Consider the following 11111-nt stretch of genomic DNA (forward strand, 5'->3'; position numbering starts at 1 on the left):
TACTGCAATTTTCTGGAACAGCATAATGTACACAACTCTGAGAACAATCTCAATAATACTTTAACCCCTTTTTCGCTTAAGTCCTGCCATTTTTTTTTATCAGTTTCAAGGTTACAGAAGGACATTTTCAGCAATGTGACAACATTCTATGGCACTGAGTGAGTGAGTGTGTGTGTGTCCTCTCTATTTCCTCCTGTGGATGAGCACAGAGGCTGTCATTGCCCCATCTCTCCGGCCTTGTACAGACCTGTAGTACTGTATCTGTCCTAATGTTAAACACTTGGTAGATTTAACAGATAACCATATGGTGCCATTAGTTGGTTAGACGGGGTTAAGAGCTTAGCAGAGAGCTATAATTCAACGTTATGTATGTACGTAGCTACCTCAAAGCCTAAAAAAAGCTGCAGATCTTTGAGCAGCAAGCCCGCCGCTCCCTCCCACTGTGCTGTAAACAGTCACTTCCTGGTGGTTTTGCACACACAGCAGGTCTCTCCTGTCCACGCTCTGCCTCAATTTGTCTCCAATTAGCCAGCTTTCAGCTCCCCAAATGTGATAAGTCTTAAAGGGCACCAGCTCACCAAAAACAGGGAGATTTATCATCTTTAAACTCCCAAATCTGTGATTAATGTTAACTGGACTTGTCGCTAGAGAGCGCGGGGAGGGGAGAGTTCAGTGAATTAAACGTGGAGGAATGCCTCATCCCCATCCAGCGTGGTAAACACTTTAGCCTTGACCTTCCACTGTTGATTGGTCTTGGACGTCAGCCGTGTGTTTTGTTAGCGGGCAGAGCAGAGCTTGTTTTGTTTGTGTGCAGTCACTGGATGACTGCAAAGCTGGCCGTCTGGAAGAACGTGACGGCACACTCAGCCTCGGGACTCATGGAGCATGAGTCAACAGTGGAATGGCCATGCAGACATTTTCACATGGCCATGACTTGCTTCCAAGAGCCTCCATGAACATCAAGATAATTTAATCTCTATATAATAAAAGAAAATTGACAGGAGTTGGTCTTAGTGACACTGGTGCAGAAACACGTCAGGGGCTAAAAGTAGCAGCATATGTGAAGACACAGATGGCACAGGGACAAGAGGACAACACTGTACATATGACATTAGTGCAAATAAGTTTTGAATTTATAGGAGCAATCTGCACTGTGACATGGTTGAAGAAGCTGTAAATGAGTGCAGCTGTGTTTTTCAATATTATAAAATAACATACAAGATATTAGTTGTACTGATTATGATCAGATCAACATGCACACATATCATTTAATATGTGAGCATGTGTCCCACTAGTTGATCTTGAAAAAAAAAACATGATGCATGTGCTGTATCAGTCTCGTAGAGTTGAATATTGTCTATGTGACAGCATAGGAATGAAAGTAACATTAGTTGTATTTTTTTATTTATCCAAGATGAAATAGCAAGTAACAGCAGTGGTGTACATTAATTATTTTATAATTATTTCAAGCAACATTTGCACTCTGCACCTTTGTGCTATTGTCTGACGGTTTACAATTCATTGTTTTGTTGTATTTATATAAATCTGTATTAGCCAAATGTCACATTTGTTGTCCTTTTTTTCTGTTTGTATTCTGTGTATGTACGTTGAGACAAAAAAAGAGGTACATTTCACATACTAATACACATACTAATACAGCCAGTTCTCATTCTGATATATTTTATTTATTTATATTGTTGATTGTAATGGGATTGAATAAGATCATACAAATATTAACATTTCATATTGATTGTATTACATGTAGCTTATACAGTGATTGTGTTTGGTATTTGTGTTTGAAAAGCGAATTTGAGGATTTTCAAAATCTGTCATCTATACATTAATAGCAAGAGCACAAATGAAAAACAATGACACAATATCTTACTGTAGAGTGTGGCACCCCCAGGATTTTTTCATAGGGGTGGTCAGATAGGGTTATTCAAAATTTGGGGGGCTAAAAGGCTAATTAAGGACTCAGTCAATCAGTATGGAGAGTTGAGGATTTGCAAACTGTTTTACTTTGGTTTCTTATTTTATAGTCAATGTTACTTTTCGGGTAATTTGTAATTGGGAAGATGTAACAGTGTATAAACCCATTTAAGTGTGAGAAATAACTCTCTCATTCACTAATAATCTATTTTATATTTTTTCTCATCTGCATTTTGTTATATATGATTTTTACATGCAAATCTAAAGTCACGGAATAACACAAAGTACCTGACTGGTAAATACAAACATAATGAACAAAGAAATTTGTATCTTTTTATTCCTCCTCTCTTAACAGAAATGTCAGTTTGAGGAGCCTCATCTGTGATCAGTTTATTTTAAAACAATTCTAAAAAGATCATATGGAAATATGAACATATTTCAACATACCTGGTGTTTCCAGGTAATGGTGAATAAAATCAGTTAGGCTTGATATACTGCAAAAGAGATAGGAGAGGAGACAAGAATTAAAAATATTGCCCATATATGTTAGATGAACACGTTAAATAACACACATGAAATGTAACATTTATCTCTTCATCCCTCATTATAAGTCAAGTGCCTCCTATAAGGTAATTTCCTGTGTAATTTAGTAATGACACTAGGTGGCATCAAATTACTGCAGTAAGGATCTGCCTCTGTATCTGCTGCACCCCTCATGTGAGACTGATAAAGTGTGGAAGCATGTGCTCTCTTTATATTTCACATATATGACAGCGACAATAAAAGTCTGACAGAGTCATTACAAACATTGGAGCAGGTGCAACACACACAGACACGGACAGAGAGAGAAGACAACCAAGAAAGATCAGCTAAAGGGAAGCTAAGACCTCACACCACACTCACAAAAGTGTATCAACAGAAACCCAACTGGAGCCCCACAGCTGCTGATCTCAGACCAGCTCCTCCTCCCCGTTAACCCCGCCCCCAAACAAAGACGTCACCGAGTCACACAGCCCGTGACGCGCGGACGCACCACTCTCTTCCTCCGTCCCGGAGCAAAGCATCATCAAAATCACCATCCATCACCTCCTCTCCGTCTCTCCCCTCCGTTGTCTTTTTAACGTAACTTCTGAGTGAGCGGGAGAACAGGGAGCGTCTGGAGAGCTTGGTGCGGCGAGCCCATCTCTGATGAAGGATCTGCGCGCACGGCTTTAAGGCTGGACACACAGGACAGGGAGAAACTGATTTTTTTTTTTTTTTTTTTTTTTTTTTTTTGTTGAACATCGTTCCTCCCCGCGGTGTTTTTTTTTTTTTTTTGCTCAGTGTTGTGTGTCTTTATGTTTCCCTCAGTGGATGTTATCGCGCATTCTGTCGCTCTGAATGAAGCTTTCTTTTTGGATTTCCACCGCGCCGAGGCTGTTTCTGGGTGACTGCCCTTTCTTTACTTGTGAAGTCACGCGTTATAATTATATCGTCGTTATCTTATGAGCTCTATTCATTTTCTCAAGCGTTACTTGTCTTTAATTTGTCCAACAATGCCGCGGGTTTCTTGAATCTGTGTTTTTATTTCACAAGGACAAATAGCGTGCGTTAATTATCGCGTAAAAGAGGAAAGTTGGGGGAGTCAAAGTTTTGGAGACTATCGATATGGCTATGGTGGCGTGGAGAAACACCGAGGGCGTCGGGGACACTCAGGGGACCCTGTCCTCCCCGGTGTCCCAGGTCGCATCTCTGTCCCTGCCTGGGGACCTGACGGGACACATGAACCCTGCACCCTCTCTGGAAATACCCCCTCCGGCAGCAGCAGCACCCCATGGCGCACCACCGCCCAATCCGTCCAGCACCACCGCCACCAATAACAACAACACCTCCTCGTCCTCGTCCTCCTCCTCGTCCATGGACAAGCAGCAGAGCCAGCAGATCGAGTGCATCGTGTGCGGGGATAAATCTAGCGGGAAGCACTACGGACAGTTCACATGTGAGGGATGTAAGAGCTTCTTTAAACGCAGCGTCAGGAGGAACCTGAGCTACACCTGCAGGGCCAACAGGAACTGTCCCGTAGACCAGCACCACCGCAACCAGTGCCAGTACTGTCGCCTCAAGAAATGCCTCAAAGTCGGCATGAGGAGGGAAGGTACGGGCTGGCGTCCCCCTGTTGTTGCTATCGGTATTATCACATTGTATTATTCAGCACCACACGGTCCAGGACTCTGTTTCTATTTATTGACATTTTCTTTTACCTCGGCTGCCCTTTGAACTGTTATTTTGTAGGCTACATTTGTAGCTAAATATTTCTCTTCTGCACACAGCCATTTGTGTTGCCTTTGTCTCCTCCGCGATGCTGTAAAGATATGCTCCCCGCCTATTCACATTGTTACCATATCAGACAATGTGTCTCGGACACTAGTCTCCACGCTACGTCTCCTGTCTCGCCTGTAATATCACACAGATTAGGGTTACAGCTAGCATCTTGTAGCATGTTATATTATTGTTGCTAGTCGCTCGCGCTCTGTCCTGCGGCTACTGTGCGCCTCTAACAGCCCGAAGCCGCATTAAATATCACATGTTTCAATTCGACAGTAATTTCACCACATTTTAGTTAAATTTCGATGTTTTTTCGTCTCAGTTGTAGCCTTCAAGCACGCGACGTTTTTGGTAGATTATGCGTGGTGTGTGTGTGTGTGTGTGTGTGTGTGTGTGTATGTGTGTGTGTTTACTCGTATTTATTATGCATGCTGGTTGCACAGGCCTAACGTAGCCGACTAGAGCCTATACTACTGCTCACAAAATTAGAGAGTGACGTTTGAGAGTTATAAAAACAATTTTATAGTAAACTTGAATGAAGTTGAATACATTCTGAGTACCAAAAATTTGGGGGGGTGGAAACAGGTCTAGTAGGCTGATATCAAAGTGTATACAAACATAGTTAGTAGCCAAAAAGTAGCTAATATTTGGAAAATTAGTTCATGGCGCACAGTTTTGGCCTTAAATTTCAACAGTTTGAACTGAAATAAGACCCAAACTCTCGATAAAATTTCTTTTGTGACAGTATTTGCAGGTAGTGGTATAGAAATTGATTTTCTCAATGTGACATTTCTTTCCAGGAGCTGTCCTAAACGCTTAATCATGTTCATTTATAAAGAGCTCATCCACCATAGACTAACATTGGTCGTGTAAATTATCCCTAATTGCTAAAAGATTGTTTTGTATTTGTTTATAAGGTGTTATTATATTGTTTTTAATCGACATCTCAGTTACTTTAACATATAGGCTTTCCGTTGTTTTTAATTGTTTTTGTTTTTTCTTTAAATGTCCCCTGTGTTGTAGGGTATTAATCACCTTCTAACTTGATTTGACATTTTCTGTTGTTTTCTTTGCAGCTGTCCAGAGAGGCAGACTCCCCACGCAGTCCTATCACGGCCAGTTTGCTCTGACAAACGGAGACCCTCTACAGTGTCACTCCTATCTATCGGGATACATCTCTCTGCTGCTGCGGGCCGAACCTTACCCGACCTCCAGGTTCGGCTCTCAGTGCCTGCAGAGCAACAACATCATGGGCATCGAGAACATCTGCGAGCTCGCGGCCCGAATGCTGTTCAGCGCCGTGGAGTGGGCCCGCAACATCCCCTTCTTCCCGGACCTGCAGGTGACTGATCAGGTGGCCCTGCTCCGACTCACCTGGAGCGAACTGTTTGTCCTGAACGCCGCCCAGTGCTCCATGCCCGTCCACGTCGCCCCGCTGCTGGCAGCCGCCGGCCTGCACGCCTCTCCGATGTCCGCGGACCGGGTGGTGGCCTTCATGGATCACATCCGGGTCTTCCAGGAGCAGGTTGAGAAGCTCAAGGTGCTGCACGTGGATTCAGCAGAGTACAGCTGCATCAAGGCCATCGTGCTCTTCACCACAGGTAAACTCTCTTCTCTGTCCAAATATGGCGGCTGGAAGGGATGAAATGTGTTTTAGCAAAAGCGTCCATCTTTGTAGGCTGCACTGAAGGGCGGCCAGTGGGCTGATGTAGGAAATGAAATGATTTTCAGTCAAACAACCACCAGTATGAGCAAAATTGCACGCAAAATTATAATAGCCTATATTTAAATAAATAAAAATACCACTAAAAGCGTTTTTTATTAAAAAAAAAAAAAAAAAAAGAAAGAAATGTAGCGAAAACGACCATATTAAGTCTAAATATATAATATACATATATAGGTCTAATGATGACGGTCGAAATACTGATTTAGTGGGGGGAAATTTTTTTTAAAAATCTGGTTAGAACCCCCAAATATTCTTTCGCTGAAATGTTCGTTTTCCAGGAAAATCGCAAAGACCTTCTATGTTTCAGATGTGTGTGTTAAATGCGTGTTTTTCGTAAAATGCGCAGCGACGAAAACGAAATGCAATTTTGGGGGGTTAAAGTTATGTTTCAGAAAAGCTTTGGTAAGACAGGAATTTGCTTTTGGTTTTGGTCTTCCTCGTTTTACTATTGAAGAAAAAAAGGTAAAGAAATGAAGTAAAAATAAAGTTTAAAAAAATGCATAAGATGCACATTTATTTATTTAATATAACAAATCTTAATTGGACAAGAACTCCGACCTCAACATTACTATAAAGCATAAAACAATTTTAAAAAAGTCACAAGAGAAAGAAAGGAAGAAAGAAAAAGAAAAGAGAATTTTTTTAAAAAATCAGTTTTCCTTTACAGAAGTCTGGTCTTCATGAAACTTAAACAATTCCCTTGCCACTGACTAAAAACAATGAACTTATTTGACCTCATACAGTGTTACAGCCCTTAAAGGAACACAATCAGGTTATCTGTATTTTGAATTGAATTATTGTTCGTGTGATATTTTCAAAGACTGTGAGTGACTTTGGTTTGCAAACTAAATTAAATCCCCGCAGCACCTAAATTATAGAAACAGTGTGCATGAATGATACAGTAGCCTATGCAAATGAATGAAAACTGGGCTGAGGCTTAACATTTGACATCATGTAATTTTGTATAGCATTGCTGCTTCACATACACGCATCAGCAAAGTATCAAATAGACCATTTTATTATCTTAATGACCAGTGTGTTATTAATGATTTATTTGTTTTCAGTCCCAATTAGAAAGCAGTTAAATAACTGAAGTTAATTTGCAGACTTTACATTTTGCTTTTTATTATTTTGCAAATAATTAATCTAGAGAACTAAACAGGGAAAAATTTATTTTTTAATAATCTAATTTTTACGATTGCTAAAAACACAAATTACAAAAATTTAAAGGTAAATATATGTATATATTTTTGATATATCTTTATATTGTTACATCTCTCAATTTGGCTTCCAGCTATTTTTTAAATAAACAACCTTTACTAAATTAATTGTAACTGTGGGTTCGACTGCATAGCAAAATGCCCTCTGGTTATTTCAGAGCCTTTAAAAACAGTCAGACTTATGTTTGACGGCTGGGTCATGAACAGTATCAAAAGGATGAGTAGCAGCCGAGTAAAAAATAAAAAAGGTCTCCTGTGTAGGTCTATTTTAGTCCCCATGAGCACATCTGAACACGTGTCTTTAAACTGGGACACAGAAACTGTTCTTTAACCCCTGCTGCCATCCGGCCTGCAGCATTACAGTAAAAACACGGGCATGCTGTGTGTACAGACGCCACACTTACAGTATGTAAAGGTCATGTACAGTAACACACCACTGTGGTCTGAAACACCTAAATTTTGTCTTACTTATTATTCCGAACATCATTTTTTTTAGCTTTGATGTGAGTAATAGCGCCATCTTCGATCTCTGATGGCATGAGTCTGATGAGAGAACAATTTATCTCAATGATGAGCAACTATAAAGCGATTTATTGTCCTCGAGTTAGTGTGTTTTCACCACAGCACTGTCACTGATCACATGCAAATTTAGAGATTATCCCTATTTGCGTAAATTATATGTAACTGCTTTACTATTTTGTTAACCAGACTCTGATCTTCCTATTATACAATAAACTATTTGAAGCCAGCCTATCCAGCCTGTACTTTTAACACCTTTAATCAGTGATGTAGTGAGTAAATTGTTTCAAGTGAAAAACAATAACATTCAGAAGCAAAACGGCAATGTTTTCTGTCGAAAAATGTACTTGTTTTTCTTGTTTATGGTGGTTGTTTGCCCTATGATAACCATATTTCACCTACATCAACCACTGATTTGTGCTGACTGCCTATGTTGTTGTGTGTTGTAGTCACTCTTTGCTGACATAGTGTAATACCTGCGATATTCCTTGTTTTTCTGGCTTTCACTCCGATGCCTGGTCTTGACTGCTTCTTCTCCTGCCTTTTTTTGTTCTCTCGCTGTTGCTCTCTCTGTCTGTAGATGCTTGTGGTCTGTCGGACGTGGCACATGTGGAGGGTCTGCAGGAGAAATCCCAGTGTGCTTTAGAGGAGTATGTGAGGAGCCAGTATCCCAACCAGCCTAACAGGTTCGGGAAGCTGCTGCTCCGCTTGCCTTCCCTCCGCACCGTCTCTTCCTCTGTCATAGAGCAGCTTTTCTTCGTCCGTCTGGTGGGGAAAACACCCATAGAAACTCTGATAAGGGACATGTTGCTGTCTGGAAGCAGCTTCAACTGGCCTTACATGCCTATTCAGTAGAGGGGAAAAAAGCTACAGCGGTGCTTCTAAGGTCAGGAAAGGTCCCACAGCTCAAAACAAGTCGTTTCAGTCTGTAAAATTTCGATCTTCGAACAAGGGAACAACTGCCAGTGGAATGTTAATTACAAATTATCTGAATTCATTATTTTTCATATACCAACTGTCATTCTCTTGATACTAGAGGAGAGATCTGCCTTATGTTGCATCTGTGACTAGAAATAAATTAACCGTTTGGCCGACAGTTAAAAATTTGACCCCACTGGCTGAATTTTTCACTTGTTCGAAGCCAAACAGCATTTCCTGACATGAAATGACTGGTTGATGGACATTTTTTTTGCAGTGTGGCGACCACTCACAGTCTATGGTTTTTGGGATAACAAACAATATTTATTGGACCCTGTGTGTATATTTATCGTGCTTGTAAATTATGTTTTTGGCTCCTTTTTGTAAATGTTTTACGTGTTTTTGCCCCAGCAAGTGAGAAAACTGCAGGGATTGTCTTGTGTCGATCTGTTTTTATCTTTTTGTTTGTTTGTTTGTTTCATACCTTCCAGACATGGCACTTTGGTCTAAAGGAACATTTCAGAAAGATTTAACACGGGTGAAACCCATCTGACTTTAATCTATTTGCTCAAAATGTGTACAGACCGAATGGTGAGATTAATGCTCTGCTTTAGTTACTTTGGAGTTTTATTCTATCTCAACATACAAAGAATGAAACAAGAAAGAGCAAAAACTATTTGGAAAATGCACTTCTCGTGATCAGTGTTAGGTTGCGCCCAGTAATGCATTGCTCCTTAGCTAATATCATTACTTTCTCGGTAGCATTTCCTTGAATATTTTAGTTCCTGTCAAATTTAATTATTTCCATAATGCTTCATTTCTGCTCTTTTTGCCTTCTAAAATAATATTTTAAAATGCTTTTTCCTCTTTAAATGATCAAATTTTCAAAATCATGTTTATTTCTCATCAAATTAGTGATTTTTGCCACTCAGAGAAATTCAACTTTTCTCTTATTTCTCATCCAAACTGACCTGGCTCATTATGGAAAAATAGATAAAGGGAAGAGCGATGAATGTTAAATAGCTGTACATTAATCTGGTATGTAAGTCAAATCCGTATTTGTTTGACTCGTAGCTTGCAGGGAAAAGTAATGACATTGCTTTACTGGATTTACGATTAATGCATTACCAAACACTTCTGATTCATTTATGTTCCCAGGTCTTTTACACTGACTGTCTCAGAGAGATTTTAAGAGCACTGGGCCTGATGTTAATTTACGGTCTCTTAATGGGAGAAATGAACTGTACACAACTTCCCAGCTCAAGTAACAAATCTATTTCATTAGAATTCATGCATTTATGAGCCCAGGCTGCTTAATGGCACAATAGACCACTGCAGGGTTATTGCTGAACTGAAAGTGTGTGTGTGCGTGCATGTGTCTATGAGTGTGTGTATGTGTGCGAGTGCGTGTATTTGTGTTTACTTCTTTTTTGACAACCACTCTGATGTACTGTGAAAGCATATTGGTTAACATATTGGTACCGTATTAAATTATAACTCAAGATTTATAAATAAAGTGTATTTGGTTTATTTTGCCATTTCAATGCTATGTTGTTTATGACTGCACCCACTTCAAAATGAGTGAAAAGTGTGTGTGTGTGTGTGTGTGTGTGTGTGTGTGTGTGTGTGTGTGTGTGTGTGTGTATGAAAGCCAAGCTAAGCTCGCTGGTGTTGTGGAGCCTGAATCTGACTGTAATACTGTCACTAATCAGACATTTGAATCGGGCTGAGTGCCTCTCATTGACAGGCCCTATGTGTATGTCTACATTTATTTGGAAATATGCTGCAGAAAAATATGCTACATTGGGTTTGACTAAGCAGTTAACCAACTCTGAACACATATTTAAAATATTGGGAAAAAAATGCACATGAACTCAACCCTGCGTGCAAAATGTATTTATAATAGCAGTGATGGAAAAACTCAATACAACTAGTATTGTGATATTTTGCATGGTAATTTTTTATGGATGCAAAAAATGTTTGGTTTTTTTTGTTATTCTTGTAAAAACAAATTACATTTTTGGTAGCCTACTAAAATAATAAAATCAATAGCTTTTTCAGTCCTCAGATACATTTTGCTGCATTAGAAATGATTAAGGTGAGAGTAACAGACTGAAATTTTTTGAAATGGGGTATAAATTGCAATATATATTATCGCAGTAGTCTGCATATAGCAAAAAAATTAAAATCGCATTAATATTGTGACAGAAGTATCATGATAATATCATATCCTGGGGTCTCCGATGAGATCCCAGGATATGACCCCATCCGTAAATATTAAAGCAGATGTCAGTTTTGAATTTTGTACTCAAGAGACTTTCTTTTTAACAATTATTGCTCTAAAGTAATTTTTTGCATATTAGAATTAATCTAAAATGTAAAAAACAAACAAACAAACAAACAAACACTGAACAGCCATCAAAACACGTGAAAATAATCATGCCCTTATAGGGAGGAATATACCAGAAATACACATACTGGCCTCCAGTTACAGG

At 39.5% G+C, this 11111-nt stretch overlaps 1 protein-coding gene across 1 annotated transcript; it reads left to right on the forward strand.

The window, feature by feature from the left end:
• The first annotated feature begins 3254 nt into the window (after positions 1 to 3254).
• Positions 3255 to 9328, forward strand: LOC121943059 (COUP transcription factor 2-like). The gene is made up of 3 exons (XM_042486438.1): positions 3255 to 4063; positions 5310 to 5834; positions 8279 to 9328. The coding sequence occupies exons 1-3, from the start codon at positions 3577 to 3579 to the stop codon at positions 8551 to 8553; spliced, it is 1287 nt and encodes a 428-aa protein (XP_042342372.1). The 5' UTR covers positions 3255 to 3576; the 3' UTR covers positions 8554 to 9328.
• Positions 9329 to 11111: the final 1783 nt, after the last annotated feature.

This window comes from Plectropomus leopardus, chromosome 1, assembly GCF_008729295.1.
Source record: "Plectropomus leopardus isolate mb chromosome 1, YSFRI_Pleo_2.0, whole genome shotgun sequence".
Classification (NCBI taxonomy): Eukaryota; Metazoa; Chordata; class Actinopteri; order Perciformes; family Serranidae; genus Plectropomus; species Plectropomus leopardus.

Bases quoted from the DNA above. Each gene is read 5' to 3' on its own strand.
- LOC121943059 (XM_042486438.1), top strand. From the start codon at position 3,577: ATGGCTATGGTGGCGTGGAGAAACACCGAGGGCGTCGGGGACACTCAG. The intron at 4,064-5,309 runs GTACGGGCTGGC...TTTTCTTTGCAG, and splicing joins AGTCGGCATGAGGAGGGAAG to CTGTCCAGAGAGGCAGACTC. The intron at 5,835-8,278 runs GTAAACTCTCTT...CTCTGTCTGTAG, and splicing joins CATCGTGCTCTTCACCACAG to ATGCTTGTGGTCTGTCGGAC.